Here is an 18,934-nt window from a genome sequence, read left to right as displayed (position 1 = left end):
CCAGCCATCTCATCCTCTGTCGTTCCCTTCTCCTCCTGCCCCCAATCCCTCCCAGCGTCAGAGTCTGGGTATGGAAGTGGAGTTTGACTTTCTTCCTAACCATGCAAGAGATTTAAGAAAGGGAGTGATCAGGTCAGATTGATTGATTGATTTTTCTGTGAAGAGCTCCTTTATTGCCTGAGGGACTCTGGCTCCACACTGAAGAAGGGGTTTATTGGGGTGAAGGCATCGGTGGCTTTCAATTTCAAGCTCTGGTTCTCAGTCTTCAGGTACCTGTACATGAATCGCTGCAGCTAGGGTGCACCAGGTTAGGTGCCCACGCACTTTGGCTTCCGGACCAGGGATAGATTCCAGGCCCCACAGGGTGAAGCTGCTGAAATTGGCTGTGGCTCCAAGCAAGCGGTCGAGGTCCCAATCAAGCCATCAAAGTCCCGCTCCAGTGCCTCCGGGGTTTCCACCAGTTCCTGCTCCTCTCGCTGTGGTCATCTTGCCTCCCCAACACCTCTGCCTTCTCTTCTGTCATCGCATATCCCACGAAGCCGGGCAGCACCACCACCTCCTCGGCACGTAGACTACGGCCCCGAAACGACACTTCCAGTGCATCAAGACCCTGGCGGATGGATGGCTGGGCTAAAGAAGCGCCCCACGGAGCGGGGGTGGGGGGTGGGGGTGGGGTGGTAACCCAGACCCCGCAGGGCAGAAGGTGCAGGGAGACGAGGGTGGGGTCGGCCAGGGCATCAGGGCGCAGGTGGACGCAGCGCTTGGCGATGCCTTCCTTGTCGCTGTTCTCCATGGTCCGTCGCGACTCCGTAGCTCGCAGGCCAGCTTTATTTTTTTGAAAAATAAATGAATCCATTGTTTCCCCACTTCTGCTAGGAGTGTCGTTCCAATCCTGACTCCTGGTGGCAGGGCAAGAGTGACGAGAGGAGAGAATGGAGCCAGGGAGAGTCGTTAGGGGGAGCCCCTTTGCATAGTCTGGCGACAGATTCCCATCCAGTACACCCATGAAGCATCACCATCTCCTTCTTCTCGTCCTTTCTGCTATCATCGTCATTTACAGAGTCACTGTATATTTATATTTCAAATGGCATTGACATTCTTAATGTCACTGCACATTTTTACTTCTCTATGTGTTATTACCTCCACCATATTATTTTTGCCTTCGACATTTATATGGTCACCTTAAGTGCTTCCTCCTCATCAAGCCCTGAGAAGGAGGAGGATATTATCATTCCGAAAATATAATTTGGGCAGTCATGTCCTAGTGGGGTTGAGTAGCTTGCCCAGGGTCTTCTTTCAGACTGGAAGATCTGGAGGGTGACTGCTCAGGATTCTGTGATCTCATCATCACCTCCAGTTTGAAGATGGGGGATAAAGGCAAGTGCTCACCATCCTCCATGATGGATATAGAGATATGAAGACTGTTCACTGGGGACATTGTCCATCACGGATCTTTGAGATGATGGACAGAGGTAGAAAGAGAGAGAAAAGGAATTATTATAACATGGTCCCAACTTGCCATGTGAGGGAGCTGAAGGGTGAAGGAGCTGGCAGAAGGTAGCAAAAACTTGGACACCTTTATTGCATGTAAATTCTGATTTTACAGGTGGGGAGACAAAGGTCCAGGGAAGGGAGGTAAATTATAACAATGTTGTTGCTGTTTAGTCGCTAAGTCCTGTTCGACTCTTTTGCAACCCCATGGACTGTAGCCCGCCAGGCTCCTCTGTCTGATTCTCCAGGCAAGAATACTGCAATGGGTTACCATTTCCTTCTCTAGGGGATCTTCCCTACCCATTTCCTGAATTGGCAGGCAGATTCTTTACCCCTAGCACCACCAGGGCAGCCCTTATGGATGTTATCTCTTCTAATTCTTGCAGGAATCCTATGAAGGAGTTACTGCTTTTCTGTGGGTGCTATAACAATCCCATGGTCTGAAACAATAGAAATACATTATCTCAAGTTCTGGAGTCCAGAAGCCCCAAATCAAGGTATTGGCAGGGTTGCTCCCCTCCTAGAGGCTTTAGATGAGGAAGGACTCTTCCTTGCCTCTTCGGGTTTCTGATGGCTTCAGGCTTTTCATGGCTTGTGGGCTGCGTAACTCCAGTCTCTGCCTTCATCTTTGCCTCTGTGCCTCAAATCTCCCTCACCCTTTCTCTTAAAGGACACTTGCCATTTGATTTATGATCTGCCTAGTTAATCCGGGATTATCTCATCCTGAGATCCTTTATATAACCGCATTTGCAAAGATCTCTTTTTTTTCCAAATAAGGTTTTATGTTTTGGGGCCATGATTCAAACCACTACAGTGAGATAGCATCCTCATCTCCACTTTACCACAGGGGATCCTGATGCTCAGAGAGGTTAAGAGATGTCCCCAAGGCCATATAGCTACAGATGGCTCTTTGTAATGCATTATGTTTAATAGCAGAAATGGTATTAACGGCCAACCCACAGATAGCACTTATGTATATTAATTCAGTTAATCCTCGCAAAAACTCTATGAGGAGGCACGTGTTATCATAATCCCTAATTTAGAGAGGAGGAAACTGAGAAACAGAGAGGTTGGTTAATTTTCTCGGGGTCACACAGCCAGGCACTTTGGCTCCCTCTGTGCTGTTGTCCATTCAGAAACTGCCATATAGCCTCCTCTGCAGACTCGAAAGGTCACCACGCAAACCACTGTTAGAGGTGTTTTCAGTGGCGACTGCTGCTGCTGCGTCACTTTAGTCGTGTCCGACTCTGTACGACCCCATAGATGGCAGCCAACGAGGCTTCCCGTCCCTGGGATTCTCCAGGCAAGAACACTGGAGTGGGTTGCCATTTCCTTCTCCAATGCATGAAAGTGAAGCCACTCAGTCGTGTCCGACTCTAGTGACCCCGTGGGCTGCAGCCTACCAGGCTCCTCCATCCATGGGATTTTCCAGGCAAGAGTACTGGAGTGGGGACTGGAAAGTCTCAAAAGGGGGTTCTGAGATGGGTCCCTAAGACCTAGTGGGGGAGATAGGCTATGTGCTCAGTCACTTCAATAGTGTCCGACTTTTTGTAATTCCCCTTGGACAGTAACCCACCAGGCTCCTCTGTCCATGGGATTCTCCAGGCAAGAATACTGGAGTGGGTTGCCAATTCCTTCTACAGGGGATCTTCACAACCTGGGACCGAGCCTGCCTCTCTTTCATCTCCTGTATTGGCAGGCAGATTCTTTACTACTGCACCACCTGGGAAGCCCCAGACAGACTGTAGGCAAGATTACAGATCCACAGGGCTGTGCCAACTCCGGGGTGCAGGGGACACTGCTCTGGACATGGGAGACCTCAGTTCCTGTCTCTGGGTTCTCACCTCCTGGCTAGCAGCCCCAAGGCGAACCTCCCTTTGCCTTTGTCCTGCACTTCTCTGCTGATGGCACAGTCATCCTGAGAGTCAGTCAAGCTAGCAACTGCGTGCTCTCTCTCTTCTTTGCTCCCCACCTCCTCCCCTTTGTGCATCAGTTAGTGTCCAGCTCCCTGTGGATTCTGTTTCCTTGTTTCCTAAGTCCTTGCTGTTCTATTAACAGCTGTAGCTCATCGTGGGATGGGAATAGCAGCGCATCTAAACTCTCTGGATTCCTCCATCCTTCCCCTGGCTGCCCGCAGAGTAGTCTTCCTGCAGCCCTCCTCTGGAGGGGTTGAGTATTCATTTGTTGAGCAAACCTGTGTTGGTTACCTTCTCTGTGTCAGGAACCAAGGAGACAGATGTGGCCAAGGCAACCCTGTTCTCCGTCCTCATGGGACTTCCATTTGGGTGAGGGCATCAGCTAAATAAAGTCACAAAAACAAATTAAACAATAAATAGTTATGATTAAAGGTATGAAATAAAGACAAAAGGGGTGAGAAAGAATAATGCAGTGGGTGGGGTGGAGGCTGTATTTTATTTTAGACAGTTGATTTTTTTTCTTTTTTTGGCTTTGCAGCATGCAAGATCTTAGTTCCCTGCCCAGGGATCGAACCCTTATCCCCTGCATTGGAAGTACAGAGTCTTAACCACTGGACTGCCAGGGAAATTCCAGAAGGTATTTGATAAAGGGTTTCAGGAAGGTGCTGAGGAGAATCTGGAAGAGTCTTGTGATACCTGAGCCAGGTAATGTGGGTACAGTGCTTAGTAAGGGGGCAGGAAATGTTAGTCATTGTCATTCGTGGATTACTTCAGTCAGCAAACATTTTCTGAAGGCTAATTGTTATACCGGCTTCCCTGATGGCTCAACAGGTAAAGAATCTGCCTGCTAATGGAGGAGATGTTGGTTCGATCCCTGGTCTGGGAAGATACCCTGGAGAAGGAAATGGTAACCCACTCCAGTATTCTTCCCTGGATAATCCCATGGATAGAGGAGCCTGGCAGGCTACAGTCGTGGGATCTCAAAAGAGTTGGATAAAGCTTATCAAGTAAAAAGCAATTGTTACACCTGTGTGCACAGACCCTGGTGGTCTCAGTCTCAAGTGGAGAATTATCTGGGCCCTCTCAAACCACGAGCATTCTTAGTTTTGCCCTGCAGATAAGTTAAGTCAAACACATCTATAGCCAAAGTGGGGATTAATTCTGTTTTCTTCTCCAACACTTCACCAAAGATAAGTGTCTCAGAGGCTCTGCTAGTGAATTCTACTATTTTCTCCTCAGTCTTATCTTGAGAATAGATGTCTCCACATTGCCTCACTTCCAGGCTGTCTCCAAGGGTTTTGATTTTGCAGTTGCCCTGGGGTGGCCTCTGGTCTCTGAACGTAAGGAGAGCCAGAGGGTTTTTGGGGGGAAATGCAGAAACAGCCTCCAATTTTGAATAGGACTAGGCTCTTGTGTTTGCATCCTCCTAACTTACAAACACTTGGGATTCTTGAATCTCTGTCCTCAAATCACCATTTTCTGGACCATCAACTTGTTCTGGGAGCATCACTGGGGATTTCTGGACCATAGGCCCTGGAATCCTAATTAAATCAAATAAGTAAAATGAAGAACAAAAGAGACTCATGGGTATCTTTAGGGAAAACAAAACCCAAACTCCCTGCAAGAAGAGAATGATATGGTGTTTGAATGGAAGACTAGAATTCCTATAAGACTGCATGAGAGCTGACATTTCAGAAACCAGACCCCTCCCTCCAGCCCCCTCGGCATTGGCTTCTGTGTTAACGTGCAGCCTCTCACGACGTCATCCCAAAGGCTTATGTTGGCTAGACGGAGAAGAGGACATGGTGGTGACATTGTGCTAACAAATGAGTTCTCTTAGATCATTTCTCGTGCCTGATTCTGGGCTTCTCTTCACGGACTCTAACTCCTCCTTGATAGGCATTTGGCAAACGTTGCTCACCTTGGGATTTTGGGAAGCTGCTCGAAAGCTATATCTTGTATACATTGACCGTGGAGTTCATTAAAGAGTTGCTAGTCCCTATGATGGCAACCCACTCCAATGTTCTTGCCTGGAGAATCCCAGGGACAGGGGAGCCTGGTGGGCTGCTGTCTATGGGGTCGAAAAGAGTCGCACACAACTGAAGTGACTTAGCAGCAGCAGTCCCTATGAAGTGGTTTGGTGGTGGTTTAGTCGCTCAGTCGTGTCCAACTCTTTGACCCCATGGACTGCGGTCCACCGGGCTCCTCTGTCCATGGGATTCTCCAGGCAAGAATACTGGAGTGTGTTGCCATTTCCTTCTCCAGTGAAATGGTTTAGTTCAGTTCAATACACATTTACTGAGTACCTTCTCAGACATGGTCCCCACCCATGAGATGCCCCTGATGAAAAGGGAAGATGAGGAGGTGTCTGTCGTGGTGGCCCAGCCTGGGACCAAGGATGGTGCAGGTCAGCAAGATGCCTTCTGGGGAGAGATGTTGTCTACATGGGATAGATAATGCCTCCTCCCCAAATTCATGACAACTCAGAACCTCAGAATGTGACCTTGGTTGAAGTAGGGTCTTTGCAGACGTAATAAGGTAAGGATCAAGATGCGATCATACGAGTTAGGGTAAGCCCCAAGTCCAATAAGAGACAGAGGAGGACATGCAGAGAAGGTTGTGTGATGATGGAGGCAGAGACTGGAGCAATGCAGCTACCGGCCAAGGAATGGCAGTGTTTTCCAGGAGCCCCTAGAAGCTGGAAGAGATGAGGCAAGATTCTTCTTAGAGCCTTCAGAGGGAGCCCAGCCCTGCCGATACCTTGATTTTGGATTTCTAGCCTCCAGAACGTGGGAGAACAAATTTCTGTTGTTAGAACCTGCTGAGTTGGTAGAGTTTGTTATGGCAGCCTTGGGAACCCCTGGGAGCCAACACAGTGTCTGAGCTGAGTCCTAAAGGAGGTATCAGAGCCTTGCCCTCATTCCCACACTGTCTTCCCAGGTTGGAGCACATGCAGTTGGGGAAACTCCATTGGTCAATGAGAGCAGGAGCCTCATTCACCTCCTTACCACTGTGCCTGCAAGTAGGGGTTTCTGCTCAGTACTTGTTGAATGCATAATAGCTTATAAGTGAATGAAGGAAGAAGAGAGCAGTGCTTTCAAAGGAGGATCAGTGAGCAGAGGCAGGAAATGGGTTCTCAGGTGTGAGAAACTGTGGCAGCCAGAGGGGAGGGGCTGCCAAGGGTTATCTGTGTCAACTGCTTCTCCTTGGTCCAAGTGGGTACTGAGTGAAGTTTTTCATGGGGGACGTGCAGACTGGCCAGTGAAGAAGACAGAGAGAAATACCTAATACAGAGGAAGAGAAGGGAACTTGACTGTGTCCATTGTCCACTCAATGTCAGACACTGTACTGTGTCTGTTAATGGCCATCATCTGTCTTGTCGTTCTCCAAACAATCCCTCAGGTAGGTAAAAGTCCACCCATTTTCCAGATGTGGAAACTGAGGCTCAGAGAAGTGAAGTAACTTTTTAGACGTTGCACTGCCAGGGAGTGACAGACCCTGAATCCCGGCCCAGGTTTCTCCTGCTCCCACATTTCTGTGCCTGCTTCCACAAATAAACACTTGTTGGCAAGGGAAGGTTGTTGGGGTCCCTGAGGCTGGGGAAGGACTCAATGCCATCCAAGTCCAGATGACTGGATTGGGTGAGGGGAAGGGGAAGATTCTCTGAAAAATGATCCAGGTGGGCATGTGGAGTTCTGGGGACCTGGATGGCCTGATGGCCATCAGCTGTGCCATTTTGAATAACATTCCCAGGGTTAAAAATCAATGTCATTTTCTTCCCCATCATATTTCATACTGTTCTAATCTGTGTTTTTCATTGTTGTCAGGTCGGTCTGCAATAATAATTTTTAAAACTTAAGCACCATCGGGGTTCACTCCTGACTTAAAAGCACCAGTGCATAAGTTCTCACCCACAGCAGCATGAACACCCTGGTGGTGTTTAGGGTCTGTTCGTTTGTGCAGGCACTCGTTCATTCCACAAGCACTTCAGCGTCGTCTGAGTGCCAAGCAGTGATTGAACTTGGCCCAGGGGTTTATGGGGCACTGAGACTCTGTCTTCACCTCCACGAAGAGCACCCCTTCTGGTTTCATTCCAGGTCTCTGTGGTGCTATAATATGAAAAGAGCGGGAATAAAGGGAGGGAGGGAGAGGGGAAGGTGGGTAGAAAAGTTGGAAAGAGTTCCATGGAGGAGGTGAAGGCCAAGTAAGGGTTCAGTAGGTAGGGCTGGGGGAGGCACTGGAGCAGAAGAAGTAGCCTGTGGAAAGGCACGGGGGTGTGTTGGAGCTGTGTGGAGAGGGTGGTGTCAGACGTACCGAGAACACGTTTGAGTAAAGCCAGTTATCGTCCTTGTCAGGGTGTTACAGAGTTTTATTATAGGCGGCAGGGGTACTTGGTTTTCAAAACATGGATATCTGGGGCTTGCTCTTGTTCATCAGACAGAGCATGTGCTCATGCTCAGTCACACAGTTGTGTCTGACTCTTTGTGAGCCCGTGGACTGTAGCCCACCAGGCTCCTCTGTCCATGGAATTTTCCAGACAAGAATACTGGGGTGGATTACCATTTCCTCCTCCAAGGATCCCCCTCACCCAGGGATCAAACCCACGTCTCTTGCGTCTCCTGCACAGGCAAGCAGATTCTTTACTACTGAGCCGTCTGGGAAACCCTCATCAGACAGGATATAAAAGAGGATGAAGCAGGATTATAAGGGGGAGACCATATGGAGGGGAGACTGGACCCTCCAGGAGGGGGTTCACCTTCTGAGTCACCACTGCTCATGGGGATGAGAGTCAGGAAGGGTCTGCATGGGGTGGGGCCAGGATGCCAGCAACTGTCTCTCACTGGGGCCATGTAGCTCTGCCAGGGGACCGCTGCTGTAGTATCTGCTGGTCATTTCCTGGTCAGCGTGGGGCCTGATGGTGGTCTCAGCACAGCAGACCTTCTTACAAGATGCCTGCTGGGAGTCAGGGCTGCGGGGGGAGTGTCTCAGTGCGGAAGCTGGCAGCCCCTCCTGCACCCCACTTACCGCTCCCCTGCTGCAGTTTCTTTCCTCCCGTGCCGTTTTCTCTGCTAGTCCCCCTCCTGCTCCCTGGTGTGTTGGGACAGGGTGTTTGATGTTTTTGTGGATGTTTTCTTGCTTAGCCCTCACTCTGCTTCATTTCCCCCTCTTCCCTTGTTGCCTGTTGAGATGATTAGTCAGCCTAGTTGACATTTTTCCACTTAAAATGTTTCACTGCTCCTGGCTAAATATATTTTGACCTCAGCTCTGGACCGTGACTCTCTCCTCAAGCAGCAAGACTGAGGACACTTTGTGCCAAAACCTTCTCTCTCTTTCGTGTTGGTCTGAGTTTATGGTCAGCAGATTGGAAAGGATTCCTCGGATGTGGAGGGTCATTTTGCAGCCCAGTTCAGATGTGGGGCTTGACCTCGGGAGGCCCAGGTGTGTGGCATGCACCTGTCACAGAGGCATCTGATCTGACCCACGGAGCTGGCCTGTGATGTGTGCCCTAATGGGTTTGGCTCTGGGACATCTTTCTTTATAAATCCCAGCAGGCAATTTACATAGTTTTGTGCCCCAGGGAGACTTAGATGAGCTCTGAGTAGCCACAGACTCTGGCAGCTTATTAAATATTGGATGGAGACAAAGGGAAAAGAAAGTCAAAGCATTAGCAAGTCTCTGACAGAAGGATTGTTGGAGGCCGCAAAAGGAGTTATAGATGGCAAGACGCCTCCTTCTAATTCCAGGCAAATAGGGCCCTTTGGACAAAGCCTGCAGGCTTGACTGAGGTAGGCTGTGCCACCCAGAGTCACCAAACTTGATTTAGGAGGGGAAAGGAGAGGGAAAGCGGGAAGGACAGAGTGTTCCTTAGCAGAGGGCCTGGGAGAGCTTAAAGTAGTGCCTATGCATACTTAGCTCTGAGTTTGAGATGGAGATCCCCGAGGTGGTGATGATTCAGCCTCTGTGTCCACTTACCAATTCTTTCATCCACTCATCACATGTTTATCGAGGATCTGCAATCCCTGTGGCTGACGCTGAGCCCAGCCAGCCCTGGCTCTGGGAATGCAGAGGAAAATGGAACAAGTGTAAGACTATAGAGGGGAAGATGATGATCAAATTATCACAGATGGGGTGAGGGCTTCAAAGGGGTCATATCAGAGACAAGGGGGTCATTTAATAGGAGAGTTGACCCAGGCTGGGGTGGTGGGGGGCATGGAAGACTTCCTCGATGCAATGACTTTTAAATCTGGAGTGTCAAGTATAAACTGAAATTACATTAGTTGAAGAGGTGAGGGAGGTGGTGTGTATTAAGCAGGGCCAAGAACAAGTGTAAAGCCCCTGTGGCAAGAGAGAGGAGGGGGACTAAGAAAGGATGGCTAAAGCAGAGATGACTGTAGGGAGCAGGGGAAGCAAAAGATGAAGTCAGAGAGAAAGGCAGGGGCTGGGTCAGAGAAGCCCTGGAGGGTAGATAAAGGCTAGATTCTTGCAAAGGTCTCTGGAAGACTTAACATCATTTTGAACAGGAAAGTAACATGATCATGTCACTCGAGTGTATGTTCCTTGGTTCTTTGTCTCGTCACAACAAAGATTTGGAGTGAAGGACATTAAAGCCCCCTCGGCATGTCACAGCTCTCAGGTCTTGGATAGAGCGTGTTATAGCTCTCAGGTCTTGAATGGACCATGTTATAGCTCTTAGACAAATCAGTGTTACAGCTCAGTGTTACAGCTCTATTTTATTTAGAAGATAGCAGGAAAATCCATCTTCGAGGCGTGAGGGCACATCAATCCAAAGACCCGAGGAGAAGAGCGACCTAGCACGCGGGAGAGAGAGAGCGAGCGAGCTAGCTTTGGCTCCTCTATTTATGTTTCTCTCTCCCTGGGCCTGTCCTGTGTAAATTGGGCTAGCCAGGAGTGTTGTTTGTTTTACCTGAGGTCCTCACTCCAGTCCTCAGACCTTCTTTTGTTCTATTTTTGCGGGCTTTTCCCTTCCTTGTCTTTTAGCCACCACCATTTTGGACTCCTACCTAACAATCAGAACTGAATTTTTAAAAGAATACTCTGCCTGTTATTTGAGGAACGATCAGAGGGACAGGAATGGAAGCAGTGAGTCTATTAGGAGACTGGTAGGAGGCGGGGGATGGCTGCACTCAGAGAAGGAGTGATGGAGACAGAGGGGCCGGAGGTATTGGGGGTCTATTTCAGGGTTGTCATCTGGTGAAAGGACCAGATGTGGATGGATCAGACGGAGGCATCAGCAGAGACTCCAGGGAGCAAACCACATGGTTATGAATTGGGCAAGCATTTTCTGGAGGAGGGCACAGCAAGCTTGGAAACAGAAAGTGGAGAATTGCTGGAAATGTGTGAGCTGGAGGCTGAGGCCGAACAAGAAATGGAGGACGTATTGGGAGGCGAGATCAGGAGATGAGAGCAGAGAGGTGGCCGGAGCTGGTGGAGAAGCAAGTTTGCGGATCCCTGCAGGTGGCCTGAGACAACTGGGAAGGCTCTGGAGGGAACAGGGGAATGATCGATTCTGTCTCACTTTTGTGTGTAACGAAGGTCACTCCAGGTACATGGCAGGCAGGAGAAGAGGACAACAGAGGATGAGATGGGTCAATGGCATCACCGACTCAATGGACATGAGTTTGAGTAAACTCCAGGAGTTGGCGACGAAGAGGGAAGCCTGGTGTGTTGCAGTCCATGAGGCCTCAAAGAGTCGGACACAACTGAGCAGCTGAACTGAACTGAACTGAACTGAAGGGCACTCAGGCTGCTGTGTGGAGAAGAGGTTCAGGGGCAAAGTGGAAGCAGAGAGGCCGGTGAGGAAATGATGGTGATGGTTTAGCTGGAATCAAGGTGACGGCCAGGACCAGAGGCAGAGCTGTGGGGGTGAGGCGCCATGTGGCTCTGGATAGTCTTGGAACAAACAGAAGGAGGTGTGAGAGAAAGAGCCAAGACGAGTGTCTGAGGCTTTGGGCCTGAGAAACTGGGAGAGGGTATTGTTCTCTCCCAGAATGGAGAAGCCCATGGAGGGGTCATCTTGGAGAGAAAAGATTGATCTTGAACATGTTCAGTTTGAACTGTCTCTTTAACATCAGTGTGGAGATGCAGGGTAGGCAGTGGAACCCACTTTCCCTTCTGTCTAGAGACAGAGAAAGCTGCCAGTCAGCAGTAGTGGGACAGTGTGGATGGCCAGGCCCTGGGTGAGCTTTGCACCCAGGGAGTGATGTGCTAAGTTGCTTCAGTGGTGTCTGACTCTTTGTAATCCCATGGACTGTAGCCCGCCAGGCTCCTCTGTCCATGGGATTCTCCAGGCAAGAATACTGGAGTGAGTTGCCATTTCCTCCTCCAGGGGATCTTCCCGACCCAGGAATCAAGCCCACATCTCTTATATCTCCTGCATTGGCAGGTAGGCTCTTTATCCAGGGAGTGAGAGTAGATCTGAAAAAGTTCTCAGGGTTAAGCACTGAGGTTAGTAAAGCACCACATAGTCTCCAGGAAAACAAGGAGACAAGGATGAACTGCAGGGAGAAGGAAGAGAATGGTTGTTCCAGAGGCCGAGCGAGGAAGGTATTTCGAGATGGAGGGAGGGTCCGCTGTGTCATATGCTGCTGACCAGTCAAGTCAGGCATGAAGGGACAGTGGGCTCCCTGTGTGGGCTTATGGAGTCATTGGTCACCTTCATGAGTACAGGGTCAGAGGAGAGGTGAGACTGAGAGCCTACTCAGAGAGGGTCAAAGAGAAAAAGCTGGAGTAAGGCCAGCCAACAGCTCAGGTGCTGACCATCTGGGGAGGGTGTCTGGACAACAGCAAAGTGGTCTGGGGAGCAGGGCAGAGCAGGAGAAGGAGTGCAAAAACTACAAACTGGGAGGAAAAGAAAAGTCTGGACCATGGACCTGGAGAGCTGGGTGGGGAGGAAGGCTTCAGCTTGGGGGCACCGGGATGCAGGCTCAGGGCATCAAGACCCATTCTGGACACTTCCCTTGGTGGAGAGAGGACTTGGCCTCTGCCGCTGGGCTGGGGCGGGGCTGGCAGGACAGGATGGGACTGGGACCAGCACATGAAGGTCTTCAGCGCCCACGACTGAGCAGGGTGGTGGTTCTGGACCTCAGTGCATGTACGTTACGGTCATCCGGGACGCTTTTCAAAAGTACAGAGTTCTGGGGACTTCCCTGGTGGTCTAGTGGTTAGGACTCCACACTTTCACTGCCAAGGTGGGCAAGTGAAGCAAGTCGCCCCAAGTGGGCAAGTTCCCCTTAGTTGGGGAACTAAGATCCTGCAAGCCACATAGTGTGGCCAAAGAAAACAACAACCAAAAAAAAAACCCCAAAACCCAGAGCTCTGACCCTGCCTCTGAGAATCCCCATCTGTGCATCCTCAGTGAGGCTCAGCCCCATTTTCAGACTTCTTCCCAGGTGATTGTAATGTGCCAGCAGCTTCAGCTAATTCCCATGTGTGGGACTGAGCCAGCGTGGAGACACTTTGAGATAAAAAGGGCCATACAGAAATGGCCAGCCTTGGCATTGGAAGGGCCACGATTGCGGTAAATTCTGAATGAATTTGTTGGCTTTCCTTAGGACAGCAATTCTTATAACATTTATCAAAATGAAAACCTTGATAAATTCTGCAGGTTTATAGCTCCCCAGAGGCTGGAGAAAAACATCACTTGGCAGCAGAAACACACTTTATTTTTATTTTTTGTGGTGGTGCAGATAACTTAGCAAATACTAGATACCAAGTTTCTGGCATTCCAATGCACTACATCTAGAATGCAGAGAAATAGTGTGTGGATGTGCTTAGTCACTTCAGTCGTGTCTGACTCTTTGCGACCCCGTGGACTGTAGCCCACCAGGCTCCACCGTCCATGGGATTCTCCAGGCAAGAATACTGGAGTGGGTTGCCATTTTCTCCTCCAGGGGATCTTCCCCCACCCCGGGGATCGAACCCACGTGTCTGGCATTGTCAGGTGGATGCTCTACCTTTGAACCACCTGGGAAGCCCACAGAGAAACAGTCAGGGCCTGTGGTTCCTGGAAGAAGGACTTCCAGGGGCCCTGCTGGGTGTCTTTGCCCTCTCATTCTGAATTTCCAGGATGTTTTGGAAAGATGTGGTTTTGTGAGCTCAGCATTTCTTTCTTGCACTTGGAAACTACTTCCATCCATTATGTGTAGTTTAGATAGGTTGTCAGCAGCAACTGTTAACCCCACCTTGGCCTGTAGAGACACAATCCAGGACAAGCCAACTAGAGTAACACAGTCACTGGAAATGGTGATTTCCTCAAGAGGGAGGCTTGGAATTCAAAAAGGGCCAATCACCATCATTCTGGGGGAGCAGATATTATATGGATAGTGGTAAAGTTCTCTTCTGAAGCTAGAGAGTGTGGGTCAGGATTCATCAGTTGCCATTGTTCCCACACTGTGTGGATAAAGAAGCCTACAAATGAGGTAGAGAAGGAGGGAGGCAGAGAGAGAGAGAGAGAGCGAGAAAAGACACAGAGAGACAGAGATCGAGCGAGAGACAGAGTTCTGTCAGCAGTGTGCGTGGTCCCAGGTCTCCAGGCTCTGCAACTTTCCCTCCTGTTAGCTCCCCCTGCACCCCTCTAGGGTTAAGCTTTTTGGAGCTGGGCTCTGTCTCTTGCAACCAGAGCATCTTGACTAGGACAGATGACTTCTCAGTTTCTCATGGAACCCACGGGACGGTGGAGTGGTGGGGGATGCACTGGAGGGTGAGGCAGGCGTGGTCAAAGAGCTTGTGGGGCAGCTGCCCCTGGGACGTCCAGGTGTCCGTCTCGGGGTCGTAGCAGTCGAAGGAGGCCGAGTCCTCGATGCTACAGTCCGTGGTCAGCCGCCGCCCGCCCGTCACGTAGAGCTTGTTTCCCATCACCGTGGCTCCATGGTGCATCCTCCGGTCTTTCATGTCCGCGCATTTGACAAATTTGTTGGATTGAGGGTCATAAGCAAGGATCCTCCTCGTGTAACCTGAAAACCAAATGGCATATCGAGAAGGTCAGCGATGCTTAGTTGGGACTGGAGGCGGGTGGTCCGGGGACCTGTCTGATCTCTGCCATCGCCTAACCCTGAGGCTATACTTTGAACTAAAGCATGGAATGTTTCATTAAGCTGGGGTCTGGACCTGGATCTATCTGACTTGAGTCTCTGCATTTTTTTTTTTTAAATTTTGTTTTTAGTCATGCTGCGTGGTATGTGAGATCTTAGTTCCCCAACCAGGGATTGAGCTTGTGCCCTCTGCAGTAGAAGTGTGGGGTCTTAACCACTGGATGCCAAGAGAGTCCCAAGTCTCTGCATCTTAACTCAAAGTGAAGGCAGTGCACATGTCATCCTTAAATTGAGAACAGAGATTCCAGGGGCCTCTCAGCTTCATTAGCTTTTCATCTTTCACATATGCTCATTCAAGAGCCTTAACAATTCCAAGAAGGAGCTTTGGGAACTCAGAAATGGGTCCCCACAACAGCCTTATCTAGTGGGTACTTTTAGGACCCCCATTTTACAGATCAGCAAACACAAGCACAAAGAGATTAAAAATGTGCCTAAGAGCATACAGACAATTAGTGACAGGCAGAGTCAGGGTTTGAACTCAGGTCTATCTGCCCCCCACCCCACCCCAACCAGCCCTCTTAACTGTAACATCCTGCAATTGCAGAGAAATTATCCCTTAGCAGCTAGTCTTATTTACAATAGCATTTTTTTTTTTTTTTGGTTTTTGCCCTGGGTCTGGGATAGTGCTAAGTGGTTTAGATAGGTGAGCACATTTTATGATCACAATTCTGTGAAATAGATATTACATGATTTCATTCCTTTTTTACAGATAAAGATGGAGAGACTTCTGGATGAGAAAATAGCTTTGTCAAGTCGTCCACACTCCCCTAGCTGGATGGATCTGCTTTTATTTTATTTCCTTATTTTTTTAATCTAATTTTTGTTTTATATTCGGGGGTAGAGTTGACTTACAATGTTGTGTTACTTCCAGGTATACAGCAAAGTGGTTCAGTCATGTGCTTTTAAAAAGGCTGTCTTATAGGACAATACCTGTCTGTCAGTTACCCTTTTACCCAGGAAAGATGCCAGGTTCATGTCTGGCCTCGTGATCCTCCGTTCAAACTTACCTCCCACGATGACAATCCTCTCCCCAAGCACCACGGCAGGGGCACACACATTCTTGATCATTCTCGTCTCCATTTTGAACCATGTGTTTCTGGAAATGTGATAAACCTGAGGGAGAAATAAAATCACGGCACTGCATTTTAAAGTGATATATGTTTTTAAGAAGTAGAAGTAGTTAAGAGGGTAGAAGAGCAGTGATTTCTCTTTCTTTGCATTTTTTCTCTGGTTCTGAAAATACAGGTATCTTACCATCAATAAACAAAATATAATTATATAACAGAATGAAGAAACTGTTATCAGAAATTGGTCTTTATGTGGCCCATGAGATCAGTGCCTGTGCTTCTGTGGAAAGGACTGAGAGTTATGCATTTGAGTTGATAGTATGTGTTTGCTTACCTTGCTTGGAACATTTCTTTCTTTTCAATGAGAAATGGAGCAACTTGGACTTGCATAAAACCAATGATCTTTGAATCATTTTTATTTCTGGCTCATGTTTAGATTTCAACATGTTCCAGTCTATCTGAGAGGGTCTTAGGGCCAAGAATAAATTTGGGTCTAAACGAGGAAGGCTTTTGAACAGGTCATGCCTGAAAGTCATTAGAATTATAGAAAGAGAAAAAAAAAAGGAAGCATGAGAAAAGGAAGAAAGAGTAAAGAGATGGGGGCAGGATTTCTTGGCCTTGGTCTGAAATAGAGCAGCAAATCATGATTCTCAGATGTGTGTGTGCATGCTCAGTCACTTCAGTCGTGTCCAATTCTTTGCGACCCGGTGGACTGTAGCTCGCCAGGCTCCTCTGTCCGTGGGATTATCTAGGCAAGAATACTGGAACGGGTTGCCATTTCCTCCTCCAGGGGATCTTCCTGACCCAGGGATCAAGCCCGCATCTCCTAGGTCTTCTGCATCACAGGTGGACTCTTTGCTGCTGAGCCACTGGGGAAGCCTTCCCAGACATGTGCTCCTATTAAATCCCTCAGTTTAAAGTTTAAATATCAAATGTAAGTTAGTTCATGAGAGATGTGGGATGGACTTCACATAAGAAAAGCAGGAACAAAAACTTTCCAATATTCTTCATGGAAAATTCTTTGTTTGAATTATAATTGCTGCCATATTCAGTTCAGTTCAGTTGCTCAGTCTTATCCGACTCTTGGCAATCCCCTGGACTGCAGCATGCCAGGCCTCCCTGTCCATCACCTACACCTGGAGTTTACTCAAACTCATATCCGTCTAGTCAGTGATGCCATCCAACCATCTCATCTTCTGTTGTCCCCTTCTCCTCCCACCTTCAATGTTTTCCAGCATCAGGGTCTGTTCACATGAGTCTGTTCTTTGCATCAGGTGGCCAAAATATTGGAGCTTCAGCTTCAACATTAGTCCTTCCAATGAATATTCATGACTGATTTCCTTTAGAATGGACTGGTTGGATCTCCTTGCAGTCCAAGGGACTCTCAAGAGTCTTCTCCAACACCACAGTTCAAAAGCATCAATTCTTCAGTGCTCAACTTTCTTTATAGTCCAACTCTCACATCCATATGACTACTGGAAAAACCATAGCCTTGACTAGATGGACCTTTGTTGGCAAAGTAATGTCTCTGCTTTTTAATATTAAAGGCCTTATATTTTCTAATTTTATCAAATTTGATCTTCACAACCATCCTATGATGTGGATACCACTACTTCCCTCCATTTTTCAGATTAGACCATTGAGGCTGAGAGAGGTTAAGTAACATGCCCAGGGTCACACAGCTAGACTGAGTGGAAGAGCCCAGAGTCCATGCTTTTGTTCACCACACTCATGGCTCTGCTTGGGGCCATGGAGGGATGGCTTTTCTTTTCTTTTTAAAAGATTTTAAAAAATTGTGTACTACTCTAATTGGCATTTATTACAGTATTAGTAGTGTTTAAAGATATCTGGTGCTTAGTCGAGCTTCCCTGGTAGCTCAGCTGGTAAAGAATCCGTAGTGTTTAAAGATATTTGGTAACTGTTTGTATTTTTGGCCACACCATGCAAAGCATACTGGATCTTAGTTCCTCAACCATGGCTTGAACCCATGCCCCCTGCAATGGAAGCTCAGAGTCACTGGACCACCAGAGAAGTCCTTTTTGTAGGTTTTTAAAAATCGAAGTATAGTTGATTTACAATATTGTGTTAGTTTCAGGTATTGTTGGTTATCTATTTTATATATAGTAGTGTATATATGTTAATCCCAATTTCCTAATTTATTTGCCTGCCACCCCAGCTTTCTCCTTTGGTAACCGTAAGTTTGTTTTCTATGTTTTTGTATTGTAAATATGTTCATTTGTATCTCTCTCTCTCTCTCTTTTTTTTTTTAAAGATTCCCCATGTAAGTGATATTATATGATTGTCTTTCTCTGTCTGACTTACTTCACTTAATATGATAACTTCTAGGTCCATCCATGTTGCACAAATGGCATTATTTCATTCTTTTTTATGGCTGAGTAATATTCCATTGTATATATGTACCACATGTTTATTCATTTGTTGATGAACATTTAGGTTGCTTCCATGTCTTAACTGTTGCAAATACTGCTGCAATGAATATTGGAGTCATGTATCTTTCTGAATTATGGTTTTCTCCAGATATATGTCCACAAGTGGGATTGCAGGATCGTATGATAACACTATTTCTGTTTTTTAAGGAACTTCCATACTGTTCTCCATGGGTATCCTTGGTGGCGCATCGGTAAAGAATCTGCCTGCAGTGCAGGAGATATGCGTTTGATCTCTGGGTCAGAAAAATCCCATGGAGAAGGAAATGGCAACCCATTCTTGCCTAAGAAACCTGAAGGACAGAAAAGCCTGGCAGGCTACAGTCCACGGGGTCACAAGAGTCGGACTTGACTTGGCAACGGAACTCCCGCCGCCACCACCGCCATATTGTTCCAACAGTGCAGGAGGGTTCCTTTTTCTCCTGTGTGGCTCTTCTTGATGGAGGCTTTTGAGACTGAAGCTCTCTTGAAGTCTCTGTCAGTTCTCAAAGTTGGTGAAGCATAGAAGAGGCCACAGCTAGAGAGGTTCAACTACAATGGCTGGCAAGCCTTGTGTTTTAAACCACCTGCAGATATGCAGGTGACACTCTGAAAAATGAGATCCTTGGAGGAAAGCAAACACTGATTGCATTTTACTTGAGTAACTGCCTCCTGGCTCGCTCTTCTTTAGCAGTTTTGAGGATGGTTTCAAAAATAGATTAAACATTTGCTCATAATTCTCATGATACCCTCAGAGAGGCTGAGGCAAGGACAACAAAGGATGGTTTGTCACCCTGGAGGAAGTGATACTTTGTTATGGTAGAGGGTTTGACTAATGCCCTCCAGCCATAGAAGCGGAAAGAAGGCCAGGTAGAAAGGTACATCTACATACACAATTTGCACAGTAACCCCCCCATTCCCCC

At 47.9% G+C, this 18,934-nt stretch overlaps 1 protein-coding gene and 1 pseudogene across 1 annotated transcript in view; both read right to left on the bottom strand.

Moving 5' to 3' along the window:
- Positions 1–258: 258 nt before the first annotated feature.
- Positions 259–793, bottom strand: LOC104987836 (annotated as a pseudogene).
- Positions 794–13,282: 12,489 nt separating this feature from the next.
- KLHL38 (kelch-like family member 38) overlaps positions 13,283–18,934 on the bottom strand; it is a 12,165-nt gene continuing 6,513 nt past the window's right edge. Inside the window, exons 3-4 of the mRNA XM_010838911.1 lie at positions 15,526–15,631; positions 13,283–14,380 (exon numbers count right to left, since the gene is read on the bottom strand). Coding sequence (XP_010837213.1) covers positions 14,082–14,380; positions 15,526–15,631 — 405 coding nt within the window. The 3' untranslated portion in view covers positions 13,283–14,081. The remainder of the gene's footprint in view (positions 14,381–15,525; positions 15,632–18,934) is intronic.

The sequence above is a fragment of the Bison bison genome, unplaced genomic scaffold (genome assembly GCF_000754665.1).
Source record: "Bison bison bison isolate TAMUID 2011002044 unplaced genomic scaffold, Bison_UMD1.0 scf7180017864108, whole genome shotgun sequence".
Classification (NCBI taxonomy): domain Eukaryota; kingdom Metazoa; phylum Chordata; class Mammalia; order Artiodactyla; family Bovidae; genus Bison; species Bison bison.
The sequence above is the reverse complement of the archived record's forward strand: the minus strand, read 5'-3'. Positions and strand labels throughout refer to the sequence as shown.